This window comes from Ammospiza nelsoni, chromosome 8 (genome assembly GCF_027579445.1).
Source record: "Ammospiza nelsoni isolate bAmmNel1 chromosome 8, bAmmNel1.pri, whole genome shotgun sequence".
Taxonomy (NCBI): Eukaryota; Metazoa; Chordata; class Aves; order Passeriformes; family Passerellidae; genus Ammospiza; species Ammospiza nelsoni.
This window is the reverse complement of record NC_080640.1, coordinates 12617606-12631534: the sequence shown is the minus strand read 5'-3', so window position 1 is coordinate 12631534 and position 13929 is coordinate 12617606. Positions and strand designations below refer to the sequence as shown.

At 49.8% G+C, this 13929-nt stretch overlaps 1 protein-coding gene across 1 annotated transcript in view; it reads left to right on the top strand.

Annotated features, from left to right (window-relative positions):
• Positions 1-6168, top strand: part of CNNM2 (cyclin and CBS domain divalent metal cation transport mediator 2) — a 111387-nt gene extending 105219 nt beyond the window's left edge. Inside the window, exons 7-8 of the mRNA XM_059477100.1 lie at positions 116-300; positions 2498-6168. Of these exons, the coding sequence (XP_059333083.1) occupies positions 116-300; positions 2498-2707 (395 nt within the window). The 3' untranslated portion in view covers positions 2708-6168. The remainder of the gene's footprint in view (positions 1-115; positions 301-2497) is intronic.
• The last annotated feature ends 7761 nt before the right edge of the window (positions 6169-13929 follow it).

Sequence of the window (13929 nt, the reverse complement as noted above, 5' to 3'; positions counted from 1 at the left end):
TGGACTAAGCATTCACAGTTTATTTATGCTACATCACAATTTATTATGTCCCTTTGAAACTGGTGACTTGAAAAGTTTTTTACTTGATTTAAGAAATCTCTTGCCTGTTTCTTAGCTGAAAACAAGTCCCCACCTCGGCCCTGTGGCTTGAATCACTCAGACTCTTTGAACCGGAGCGACCGCATCGACGCCGTCACCCCGACGTTGGGGAGCAGCAACAACCAGCTGAACGCCTCCTTCCTCCAAGTGTATGTTCCAGACTACTCAGTGAAAGCCCTCACAGACATTCAGTTTGTCAAGGTAGGAAAAAAGCTAGAAAGACCCTGCTGGAAAGTTGGGCTTGGCCGGTAGGATGGAGAGCCTGGGAAAGGGAATTCCCTCTAAATTCTTCTGTGAGTAAATAGCATTATGAAAGCAGCTGTTTAAAGTTACTTTAAACTACTTTTTTTTCCAATATCTGCTGTCCACTGATTTGTCTTCACTGTTCTTCTCATTTGGACTTGTAAGTAGGCTGGTCACATAATTTTCTGGATTTCAGGTCCTTTGAGGAAATATTATAAAAATAACCTCTCTGCTTTTAGTCAGACCTATCCTGGTGAAGCTTTTGGAGCCATCTGAAATGGAGACCCTTCATTATCAAACTGTCCTTTTCTAAAGGATGAAACATTACTGTTGGTTGCAGTTTTTATTCACTTCTGATTTTGGTTTCAGTTTGGGGTTCTTGATCTTACTTTCCGCCTTGCCATCCTTCTTCTGCTTGGAGAAGTCTTGGACATTTCTCTTTATCTTAACTTCACATGTATTAGGCTCATGTCTCATACTACCAGTGAGTTGCTGCATGAAATACAGCTCTGTCCCCCAGCATGGAGCATCCCACGCTGAAATGTGTGCGAGTCCTGTGGGAGAGGAAATCTAGCTGAGCTGAGGAACAGCTAATGCTGGCAGCAATTCCAGCCCAGCTGGGAGTCCAGGGAAGCTGATGTCCCATGGCCAGAAGTTGACATTGATGCTTTTCTTAAATTAAGTGATGTTCACAGTTTGTTTTATGCAACTCAAGTGATTTAAGAGCTTAGCTTCTGTTAGTTAATTCAATGTTAAGGATGTGGAATAGGGTAGACATACTAGAATGCTAAACTGAGTATTCTGTAGCCAAATTTTAAAAGGAGAGTAAAGTCTTGCTGTCAAAACTTTGAGATGCAAGCATGCTGGTCAATGGTTCAATCCTTCAAGGATTACATCAGTAGATGTTTATCACTGAGCAGTTGGTTCTCACTACAGATTTCAATGGCTGATCTGCTGTACAGAGCAGCTGCTTACCCTATGCTGGTTTATGTGAAGTCCTTCCAAATCTCACTGTGTTCAGCAGCTAATGAATGTTAAACTGTCCTGGTATCTCTGCAGACAGACTTGCACACCTCTTCTTGCATCACTCTGCTTTACACATAGGTCAGAGTACTCAACATTAGTGTTTTCACTGTGCCACATGGTCATTCATTCAATTACTACCTTGTAAAACCGGGGTTGTGACCTGCTCATGCATGTTTGGATTTTGCTTTTGGAATTGTGACCTGGTTCATCTGATTCTGTCCATTTCCAGTCCCTTTCTTGTGTTGCTACTGAAATTTACAGTTTTCTAAAAGTCATTTCATCTCTTCCACCTTCCTGCCTGCCAAGATCACCCACTGCTGTGGGCTCATGGGGCTGCCAGTGCACATGCATCCTGCTGCCTGTCCTGGCTGAGAAGGTTGGCCTGGAGTTCACAGGGCTGATTGCTTGTGGCTCCAGGAGGAATTCTGCCCTCCACCACCACATGCAGATGTTCAGGGGCTCTGGGCTTCCCTGTCCCTGGGGCACCATGGGCAGTGTCACTCTGTGCTCTAGGCCAGCTCTTGTCATCACTGCTTTGCTGAGTGCAGACAGCTCTTGCAGAGACCAGTGGAAAACTTCATGGGTTGCTAATTTGGACTCATCTCTATGGGCATCCCAGTGTTTCCTAGACTCAAATGTCCTTATGTATAAGGCTGTAGCTCCTGCTGTGTTTGCTGGCCTAGACAAGAGCAGGAATGCTTGTATTCTATACTTGTACTATAGAGCTGGCTTGGCTCTATAGGGACACTTAGAGCCTCACCAGGAGCTCACTGAAGCTGGGAGAAAGGCTTCATTGATCTCTGGTTCTGGTCCTAAAGGTGTGCATGATTGGAGGGAAATGGAGGTCTGATTTAAAAATCTCTGCATAGGAATACATCCCTGCCTTTGAACAGCATGGTGATTGCACAGCACTGTTCTTCCACCCTCCCTGGAAATGTCACCATGCTGTGGGTGTTGAGCTGGGGTGCTCTAGGCTTGCAAAGCGCAGGGATGTTTTATGGAAACAGGTAAAGAGGGGTTGAAGTGTGGTGGTCTGGAAAGGGAGGAAACTTTTATCTTCTCAGTGTGCTCCACAGGAGACATAGAAGTTTGACTGACTTCTTTTGTTTCTTCCCTGTTCTTGGAGCAGATCTCAAGACAGCAGTACCAAAATGCCCTGATGGCATCCCGGATGGACAAAACACCTCAGTCCTCGGACAGTGAAAACACTAAAATCGAACTGACTCTTACGGAGCTGCATGATGGTTTGCCAGACGAGACAGCAAACCTGCTGAACGAACAGAACTGTGTGACTCACAACAAGCCCAACCACAGTATGCACAGCGAAGGAGCCATCTAGGAGCTGACTCCCCACAACCCACCCATCCCATCTCCTCAGCAGGACCAGCCCTCGCTCCTTCCTGCCTCCTCCCCGAGTGTGAACACCGTTAGTGTGTGCTTGCAACACTGCTGCATCCAGTGTTCTGAGACCAAAGACTTTTGCGTCCGTTCTGGGAGCAGAAGAGGAAGAAACAGGAAGAAGGAGCAAAGAGCAAGAGAGACTAAAGACCCAAACGTAATTTGGGAATGGTGAGCCACCCCTGAGAACGATGAGAATTCTTCTTGCAAAGTAGAATTATGTTTATTTTTTATCTGTACTTTTGATCTTTGTTGGGTTTTTCCTCCTCAAACACATATGGGGAAGTTTAAAAGCTCCTCCATTATTTTTTCAAGAGAGATCATGTTTTTAAAAAGTATTTTGCAGAGTTTTAAATTGTTTCTGTCCCTCATGAACCTCAAATGGGCTCTGTCATGGTTTTTGTGAATTGGCTCCAATGTCCTTAGGCCTCTTCTCACTCCTCTGTGGTCCTTTTTGTTACCCTGTTGAAAATGTTAGTAACTGGTACTTGTATGTTATTTGTGTCCTAAGAAGGAGCAAGCTTCAAGGAACCTCTGGCTTCAGCCACCTGGAGGACCAAGAGATGATTATTACATTCTTGCAGTTAATTTTCAGGGAAGGAGTGGTTACTTTGGTATTTAATAATGTTTCAAATTTCAGCAGGTTTCTTTCTTAAACAGGCAAAAGCATTGTTACACTTACAGTTTTGTAACCTCCAAAATCTTTGTGTATGTTGAAGATAATACTGGGGGGAAGGAATTAATTAGCAAAACCGCAGTCACGTGAAATGAAAGCCAGGTGTGATATTCCATAGTGAAGTAACTGGGTGGTTTTTCATTGATGTTCCTGCCAATTTCACGGTGAAGTAATGTGTGAGCCCTGAGACACCAAGTCTTTAAACACTCCCAGGCTGTAGCGGTGTGTGCACCGTTCCCTTGGCCAGAGCAGATGGTGCAGACTTTGCTGAGTATCAGAACATCAGTCCCCCCTGTAATCTCTAATATTAACACAGAAGATGCTGCTACAATTACAGCCAAAGTACGTGCTCCAGGTGACAGTAAACCTCTGCCAGTGCAAGGATGGGCACTGCTGAGGATCCAGAACCATCCTCTCCTCTCCAAGAGCTGACAAAACTTTCCAGACGCGAGTGTATTGCACTTCAGGGATTCAGAGAGGTTCATTTCCAGGCTGTTCCCAGCCACATTCATTCCTTTGAGTGGATTCAGTGCATTTCCTTCTCTCTTGCCCCTTTTAACAGCCATTGTAGGGATTACCAAGCAGAGCAGAGAGCCTCCCACCCAGCTGCCACCAGTGCAGGGCAACACCTGCCTTGGGCAGCAGAAACCAATTCATCCAGCCCAAAAACCCGGATGCTGATTTGGTCTTAGCAAGAGGCACCCTATGGCAGTTGTGCATCACCCATTTCTGCAGATGGAATCGAAGTCCTCAAATGAATAAAAAAAGAAAGTTGTCTCCCCCAGTCCTCTCCCCTTCCAATGCTGTCTCAAACGAAATGTGAACATCAGTATCTGGATTGATCAATCAGGCTTTGTGGTTTCTCTGCTTCAAGACTCTGCTATGGCCCCTGGCTATGTAGCATTTCCCTTTCTTTACACGTGGATAATCTCTTTGGGGACATCCAAAGAAGCCCCCAGCCCCAAACACAACTGCCAGAGCTCTCTGTGCCTGCAGGCCTGCCCCATCTCCTGCTCGCGGGCTGTGGAAGGCACTCGCTGCAAGTTCCCGTGGTCTGTCTGTGTGACTGGTGGCTGGAAAGGTGCAATATTCCATTGCAGGATCTCCCCCTGGGAATTGGAGTGTGTGGTGTCAGAGCCAATTTGGTTTGCCTGTCTCCCTCCTCCTCCTCTCTCTTCCATCTTCTCAAAGCAGCCCTGATTTTTGCTGTCCATCCCTATGGGAGCCACCCATGAGGATGAAGTCCCTGCAAGGGGCATAGAAATTGCACAGTATCCAACTTGTGCACCCAGTGAGGAGGAAACAGGCCCTCCAAAGCCTTGCTCTCACATGTAGCTTTTTGACTTTTCCCATCCAAAAGTGTTTCCTTAGCCTCCATCCCACCCTTGCTCTGATGTGCACCAGCACTGCTGAGAGCGCACGGCTTGACAGCAGCATGGGCTGGCCTAAGCCTAGTGCCTTCCCAGAGAGCTGCCAATATTGCACCTTTCTCACAGAGCAAAATGTCCAGATGTTACAGCGTTTGTCCTTGGCGAGGAACTCATCTCGCCAGTTTTTATCTAGTGTTGCTGAATGTAAAAGTTTGTTGGAAGTGTTTGACACGGTGGTGAACTTGAGATGCAGTATCCGTTTTGTCAAACCTGCCAAAGGAGGGAAGGCTCAAGTCAAGGCAGCTCTCTCCAGGATGAGGTTGCTCACTGGATCTGACTTCTGCTTCTTATGGCAGGTTAAGGATTTGTTTCAATGTCGTTTCCCTTTTTAAAAAAAAGAAAGAAAAAAGTAAAAAAAAAGAGTGCAAATTTTTCCAACCAAAGCCATGTGATCCCAAAGTGAATACCTCCTGCTTCTGCCCATGCTGCACTGTTCCAAATTGCAGGCAATTTTTTGCATGTCTGTTTTTCATCATTTGTATAGATCAGATAATGAAAAGTGAAATAATTTCACTTAATTTCCATAAAAATAGTTGATTATAGATGCGTTTCATATGGAAAATATGTACCTGGCCCAGAGGGGTTAGGAGCTGCTACTACTAATTAGCTTGAAGAACAAAGCATGGTCCTCTCCCTAGAGGGGAAAAAATCCTGTCTCCCTGTTCTCAGGGTATTTAGAGTTTTACTGTTTAACAAATGCAAGGAGTTCCCAGCCCTCCTGGTGGGAACCATCCCAGCAGAGGAGCCCTGTGCCCAGCTCAGGATTCCTCTGAGCATTGGGATGGCATTTGCCAATGCCAGGGCTTGGCTCTCCTGGCTGCAGTGGAGATGCCAGGGCATCACTCCGTGCCCTTGCAGGGGTGCCCTGCCTGAGCAGATCTGCCCCCTCTGCCTTGCAGGGCATGTGGATGCTGTGCTGCAGTGCCACGAGGACACACAGCCCGTCACCACAGCGCAGGGCACCGGCTGGTGGCTTTGGGAATCCTTGGACTTGACCTCAGACCTTGGCCAGGCTTTGACTTGTAGAAAGGATACTGCATCTTCCTATGTCAACTCCTGCTGCTGCCTTTGTTCCCCTCGCCCGTCTGCCTCTGGGTGCAGGCAGCAGGGTGGATGATGGCCTGTAGGCCGGGGGGGCTGGGAGGGCATCTAGCCATGGTTTCTACTGTCAATACAATTTTGCACAAGAGTTCTTTGAAGTGAGGTTTTCAACACTAATATCTTAAATGCACAACTGTGAATTATATCTTTTACACTCCTGTTGGTTGAATTTCCTTTAAATGAAATGAACCTGAATCTGTTGTAACTATGATTTATTTTTTTAAATTCTGTGTATTGCCAAATCTTTGTAAAGAGTGAAGGAATGTTCTTGCTTTCCAGTGAGAATCTTTCTCCAAATGAGACTGACTCTGGTGATGTGGAGATCATATGAAGCACATTAGTTCTGAGAGGAGAGGGGCTCAGTGGGGAGCAAACCAGCCTCAGCCACTCTGTGCCGCAGGCTCAGACCCTTTGGAGTTTACAAAGTGCTTGTTGTTTTATTCCCAGCTTGTCCACTCCCTGAAATCCCAGTGCAGCTGGAGACTGCTGCCCTGGAGGAGCTCTGGATGGGTTATCCCACAGTGGGATGAGGAATGCTGGCAGGGTGTCTGGACTGGCTGTGGGCAGGGGCCCCAAGGCTGGTGTGGCAGGAAACGGTGCTTCCCCCATCCAGATGCACCAGGAGAGGAAGCTCCACAGGGAAGATCCCTCTCCTCACTACTTCTCCTCCAAACCTGTGTCATGTATAGTTGCCTCTCACAGTTTTTTCGCCCCTGTAAGCTCCTGCTCCAGACCAAGCAGGAGTGGGATGATGGTTGAGACCTGTATGGGGGCAGCTGGGGTTGGCTGCTGAAGGTGTGCAGTTCTTGGGCCTGTTGCCAGAAGGGTTAGCCATTTATTCACATTGTGCTTGCTTTTCTGTTCCTCCTCTTCTCCTGGACTCACTTCCTTTTTCCTCACCACTGGGGGCTTTTTTGTTTGTTTTTCTTCTTTTCTTTAAGTGCCTTTTTGTGTGGGTGGAGCTGGCAAGAGCAGGAGTCTCAGGATATGGCCCTTTGTACCCAGAGCTGGAGAAAGCTCAGGGGTAGCAGGACAAGTTGCCCTGATGGCCCACACACATCACCCATTGCTACTTCTCAGCTTTCAGGGCCCAGCTTGGATGAGGATGAGATTTGCACTGGTGGTGTCAGGCTTTGGTTCAAATCAGCTCAAAGAAAACCAAAGAGGTAGTTTTGTGTGAGGGGCTGCTTGGGCAGCAGTGGTGCTTCCTGTGATCTCTGCAGAGCTCAGCCAAGGGGTGTGGGGGTGCCAATGGCAAAGAGCAGCCCTTTCCTCCTCATGAGCATCCTGTGTAAGTATCCTACGTGATGGAGAACACAGCCACATTGTCCAGGACCCCTTGGAACATGCATCTTCCTTGTGCAGAATTATGTTCTCTATAGAAATCATTCCCACATGAAAGATGTATCATATTTTATACAATGTCTAATACACACATCTGTGGTTTTAAATCTAGTATCTGTGTACCAGTTGTCAAGTTATCCAGTGTCTGGATTACCAATAGAAAACTGGGGCTGGGGGTGGGGAAGGATGCTGCAGAATACCTCTTGTGTTGCTGACTTGAGGCTTCATCCCAAAGGTGCCCACCCAGCATTGAGGGGTCCCTGTGCCCACACTGTGCCCTGTCCCAAGGCAAGAACCCTGGCTGTGGTGTGGTACAGCCCCAGCTGTGCTGCCTGTCCCACCACCTGGCTCTACATTGGGGCTCTACATAGACCCAAAGAAGTACCTGTTCCCTGGATACTGAGGGTTGGTTTGGCCCAGCAGTGAAATGATGAGTTTAACCAACACAATCAGGCATCTTCCCATGGCATGGATGGGAGAGCAGCCTTCATCTGACTTAGCCAGCAGAGGGGACAGGCTCTGCACCACAGGCTGGGCTGGGCAGCTGCCCTCATCCCTGCATTTGGTCCATCAGCTGCAGGTCTCTTGTTGGTGTGATGTCTATGGTGATTTTGTCCTCACTCGCACGTGTGAGCAGCACAGGGGACATGGACAACCATGGCTTTGTGCAGAGCCCCCTCAACAATCCTGCTTGGTGTCTTACTCTTGTCCTGGAGCCTGGCTTCATGCTGGGTTGTGTTCCTCTGGGGCCAGTCTGGGGGCTGCACGCAGATGAGGAGATGTTGTTGCTGTGGGTCCAAGGTGGTACAGTTGAGCTTTTCCATCTGGTGTGTGCATATTTTCCTGAGCTTCAGGGATGGGAAAGGATTGCTGGAAAGCTGTCTCCAGTCAGTGGCACAGTACAGGTGGCAGATGGAGTTGTTTTGTAGGTTGGTAGCACTGAATTCAATCAAAGTGATGTTTTCTTCTTGTTACCTGAGGTCAGACTTTCAGCAGTTCTTCACGTTGGAAATACGGTACTCAAAGCTGCTGGTCTTCTGTCTCCAGCTGAAAAACATCATTCTCCTCTCAGGTTTTGCCTTTGGGCTCTGTTTTCCTCTGAGCAGGGCTGATCACTAGGATCCTGCAGTGCTTGGTGCCCTGGCTGCTCTTGCTCCTTCAGTGCAGATTTCTGGCCAAGGAAGTGCTTGGTGTTTGATCCTCCCCCAGAAGCAGAGGTTTGGCTGGACTCGGTACAAGTGGCCTGTCATGGAACCAGGCTAGAGGTGTGTCAGCTGTTGTGAGCCTGAAACATGCAAAGGCTGCAGGTGGCTCCAATGCTCCAGGAGATTTGATTTCTTTGTTGTCTTCTCCAGAAAGCAGCGTGGCAGTTGGTTGGTAGCAGGATTTGTTGGGGAAGAAGGGCTTGTCCCAGCACTCGGTGCTTGGTGTAGCAGTCTAGCATCCCTTCTCAACTGTTTGCTGATCAGAGCTTTATCATAGAAGGTGGTGTTTTATCCTCTGGGCATCGCTGTTGAACCAAATGCTTCCAAATACAAGTGAAAAACTAGTTGGTGTCAGATGCCTTTAGGTGGAAGTGCCAATATGGAATGCATGTCCCAAAGATCAGTGTGGGAGAGTGAGGGTTCCTGATGAGCTCCTCCTCTCAGAAGTGCCAGCCTGGCTGGGCCTGGATCAGCTCTAGTGTCATTCCTGCTTTAAAGTCTTAGGTCCAGCAGGCTGGGCTGGGCTGGGCAGGGCTGGCAGGTTTCCACCCAGGGTATGTGCTCTGTCCTTCTGCATTGTGCTGGCTTGGATTCAGCAGTGTGGCTGCTGCAACAGCTGTGTTCACAGCACAGCTGCTCCTCTGCTTCACTCACTGGGCTTTAACTGAGTGTTCAGGAAGGCGAGAAGGAGGGGCAGCAGTCAGGAACGGGCCATGCTGCAGCCATTCTGTCTTCATTTCTCACACTGAGGGTAGGAGATGCTACTCAAGGGACTCTGCCTTCCTCAGAGATCTCATGGAATTTGGAGAGTTGAATCCCCCCAGGACCCCAGCAGCAGTGCTGTGGTCCCGTTTCTCCATGTTCTCCTGAGCACAAGGGTGGCTTACCAGTAGCTCAGGGTCAGGCCCTGCTGAGGGACCTCAGAGTTCTTGGCATTTTTTTTCTCCAGCAGAGCCAGCCTTGACACCTAAATCACTGGGCAGGTGCCTGGATGCCAAACACAGTGAATCTGAAACCCCAAATACTTGAGATGTGTTCCTGGAAGCCATGAGCAGCTGGTGCTCAGCAGCCAGAGGTCTCACACCAAACCGTTCTCCTTCCTGGCTGCCCCGAGCCCTGCCCTGGCTGCTGCTGGCTCGGCCTTGGTCCCCCCATTCCAGAGCGTGGTGGCTCTCCCTTTGCAGTGCATTTTCATGGCTGTCTGATCCCACTCCAGCCAGCTCTTCCCTGTGTCTTATTTGCCATCGTGTGTGGTCTTTGCGAATTGTATCATATTGTACATGACTTCGGGTTTCCAGAGTTGTAGTGTTCTGACTACAGTATTTCCGTGTGTGTACATAAACCTGAATAAGCACAACTGAAATCCTGAATGAAGTGTATACGTTTCATATACTGATTGTCATACAAATTAATTTTATAATTATTCCAATTTTGTTGTAGATTTCCAATCTTTCCTATTTATTTTGTACCAGATTTATGTGTATATTTTGTGATTTTGTTTTAAAGCATTTTGTTTATTTCTATTCTTTTTAGATAAATGATGATTTTTTTTTTCTGTTGAACATTCCAGTTTATGCATTTTTCCCTCCTCTGTGCTCTTCCCTCATTTCCAAGGGACAGATTTTGGCATGTGGGTGGTGGGGCTGATGTCTGTGATCCTGTACCCAGATCTCTTTTACTGGCACATGTAACAGTCTTTACTCTCCACTTCAGCTGCCAAGAGCCGCAGAGAGGCTGGATCTTGTTCCTTTAGAGGCAGGTGTTGCTCTTCGCTTTGGTGGGTCTGGCCTCAAGACCAGAGGACTTAGCTCAGTCCTGGAGCTGGGGAGGGCTGTGCTGGTGGCTTTGCTGGTCAGGGGCTGGCTGGGAAGCTGGTGGCAATGGCAAGCAGCTGACTTTCTGAAGTTCCCTCAAGAGTTTTTCTTTCAGTAATAAAGAGGGAGTTTTTCTTTCAGTAATAAAAACCCCTTATTTAAAACCTGCTCTCCGTAGGCGGTGTTTGTCTCTGGGCGCAGATGCCGTCTGTCTGTCCGTCCGTAGCGCGTTCCTGCCTGCGGCCGTCACCAGGGCTCTGCAGTGAGGGACGCGCCTGGGCATGGCGGCAGCTCCGTGGGACGGGAGAACTTTGGTGCAGTGAGTCGGTCCATCCCCTGCACTTAGGTGCTGCTGCCTGCTCCCCTCGTGCTGGGGTTTGGCAGTGGAGCTGTGTGGAGCCTGCAGCCACAGAGACATTTCTGAGCAGGAGAGCGAGCCTGTGCTTAGGCCCTTGCTCACCATCACTTCAGCTCACACTGGTGGAGGAACAGCCCTGTCCTGTGTGTCACATACAGCCCTGCCCTGTGCCCATATTGTGCTTGTGCCATCCCTCAGCCCCTCTCCTCTTCACAGCTGTTCTACCCAGCTGCTCTCCCTGCCCCCAGCTTTTGTCATGCTCAGCTCTTGAACTGCCAGACCCTGGGTCAGCAAAATGGGCAGAGGCTGCTCAACCCTTGTGGGGATTTTTGCTGCACCCAGTGCAGCCTCTGTCCCTGCTTCTGTGCTGCAGGATGGCCCCATCCCTCTGGACCTCCCTCACCATGACATATCAGCAGGACAGAGAGAGTGGCAGGTCCTTGAGGACTCCTGCTCCCCCTGTATGTGCCTGTCCCTGGCAGCTGGTGGAGGGTGGTGGGATGCTACAAGCATGATGGAAGTAGAATTAATGTAGGGGCCAACTTGAGGCTGGCTCTGGTGGTAATGAGCAGCAGGAAGGAGGAGCAGGATAGAGAGAGCCCAGGAAGGGAGGGTGTAAGAGGCCAGGTCCCTTCAGGGAGCTGGGAAGGGTTTTGGCTGCTAGGCCCAGACCACTGTGGCAGCAGGGCAGGAGCAGTGCCCAAAGCTGTACCCAGGGCTCCAGCAATAGCTCCTGCCATGGCCAGACTCTGCAGCCAGTGGCCCACAGGCCTGGTCTCCTGGAGGGAAAGCTCCCTTGTGCAGGGCCAGGGTGGAGCGGTGGCTCTGCAGTTACAGTTTCTTTATCCACGTTTGCCGTGCTGGGGCTTCAGGCCAGAGGTTGGAATGGCTGCTGCTCAGGGACTGGCACATGTTTACCTTCCATCATGGTCAGGCATATCCGCATATCCTGATTCAGAGTGCAGCTGGGCCTTGCTCTGCTGAGCGAGGAGGTGTATCCAGTTCTGGGCCCCTCACTTTAAGAGGGACGTTGAGTTACTTGAGCGTGTCCAGAGGAGAGCAACGAAACTAATAAGGGGCTTGGAACACAAGCCATATGAAGAGCGACTGAGGGAGCTGGGGTTGTTCAGCCTGGAGAAAAGGAGACTAAAGGGTGACCTCATCACTCTCTACAACTTCCTGAAGGGTGGCTGTGGTGAGCTGGGGGTCGGCCTCTTTCTCCGGGCGACAACGGATAGAACAAGAGGACACAGTCTCAAGTTGCGTCAAGCTAGATGTAAGTTAGAAGTAAGAAGGAAATACTTCACAGAAAGAGTGGTCAGAAACTGGAATCATTTACCCAGTGAGGTGGTAGAGGCATCATTCCTTGAAGAATTTAAAAAAAGACTGGATGTGGCACTTGCTGCCATGATCTAGCTGAACAGTTAGAACATCGGCTGGACTAGATGATCTTATAGGTCTCTTCCAGTCTTGAAATTCTGTAAAGGAGGAGGAGCTGGGAGCAGCTCTGATGGCTGGGACCTGATCAGGAGTGGCAGTGCCCAACACACAATGTCTGAGGGCTGTGGTGTAGGGCAGTGAGCCTTGGGTTCCTGCCTCTGGTACGGATTGGTTTGTGCAGCCCCTGTGAGTGCCCTCTGGCTCCACAGAGCAGGGGAGGTGGATGTGAGGTGGTGAGGAAAGTGGGAGAAAGCAGAAATCAGGTCAGTGAGAACTTGGGACAGGGCATGAGGCCTGTTTCCCCATGTTCTCCTTGCTTCCACCAGGCTTTTGCTGCAGGAGACAATCTGCTGGTGGGCAAAAGCAAAGCATGTCTGTCCCTGGGCTGGGGCACAGGTTGCAGAGAGAGCAGCAGAAGCTTTCCCTGAGGCTCTGCAGAGTGAGTGGAGACACAGGTGCTGCCAGGCCAGCGGCTTCTGGGAAGCGGCAGCTGGTGCAGATCAGCCATGGGCAGCTGCCTGAGGGAGGTGTGGGCTGGAACTTGGGCTGTGACCATGTCCCCAGTGCCAGCCAGGGCAAGAAGCTTCACCCTGGCTCTTGGTCTGTGGTTACCACAACTTCATGGTGGAGCCAGCACGGTATTGATAGGATGGTACAAGGCCAGGCAGTGCCTGTGCCTCTGTCAGGCTTTGCCCAACACTTTCCCACCATGAAGTGAGGGTCAAATACTTTCCATTGCTCCAGCCTCGAAGCCTCTTCTCCCCATCTCAGTCAGAAATAGCCCGGGGCTGGGAGTGAGCTATTTGTGGTGACCAATTGGGAAGGAGGAATGCATGGAGCTCCCCAGACCTCCCTTTCTGCAGCCGCATGCCTCCCCCAGCTGCTGAGCTAAAGCTTAAAAAATTCAAGTAGCTATACTTGGAGAAACAAAGTTTAAACATAGCAGAGCCCAGCATGGCCTTTGGTGAAAGGGCTCGGGAACAGCTCCCTGGAACCCTTCCTGCAGCCAGCCTCACTGTGGGTACGTCAGCTCCTTTCCAGACCCCAAAACTGAGGTGTCAGGGACACAGTGCTCTGGAGTTTTCAGCAATCCCTTAAGTGTCAGGTGTTGAGTGTTGGCCACCAGCTGTTGCCATTTAGTATTGCTTTTCTGTCTGGCACTTTGGGCCCTGGTACTGAATATCCTTCTGTGGTGGTGCTGATGGGGGAACCTCTTCAGGTCTGGTTTGGTTGGCATGAGGAGTTGGTTTGTAGGGGAGGATTGAGCTCAGCAGTGCCCAAGGCTGCCTGTCTTAGCGGGGCACAGCCTTGTGTGGCAGCACTGGCCTTCCCTGGGTATTCTTGTTTATTTAAGCAGGTTTGCAGGCCCAGGTGAGCACAGGCTGTGCTGTGCCCTGCTGCCACCCTGGCCATGTGTCTTGCAGGGACAGAGGGACAGGAAGTGGTCTTTGGTAATGTCTGTGGGAAACAGCCCTAGCAAGACAGTGTTGGAGGTAGTGGCAGTGTAGGGATGTTCCCCCTCCCACCATGAAAAAGACTCTCCTCATTCTCTGTGTCCAAGACAAAATGTTTCTCTGCCCTCCCCATGCTTTCCTGGCCGATGCAAATGGTGATAACAGAAGCCTTGTGCCTCACCACTGCTTCACATAACTGATTCCCAAAGATGCTGTCACTGTTCCCCAGTCACCCACCCTTCTGGAACCCCACAGACCAGTCCCATCTCTTCCCACCAACTCCAGCACAGCTCTCATCATCTCAGCAACACCCCACAAAGCACAAAGCACGCCACTAAGCA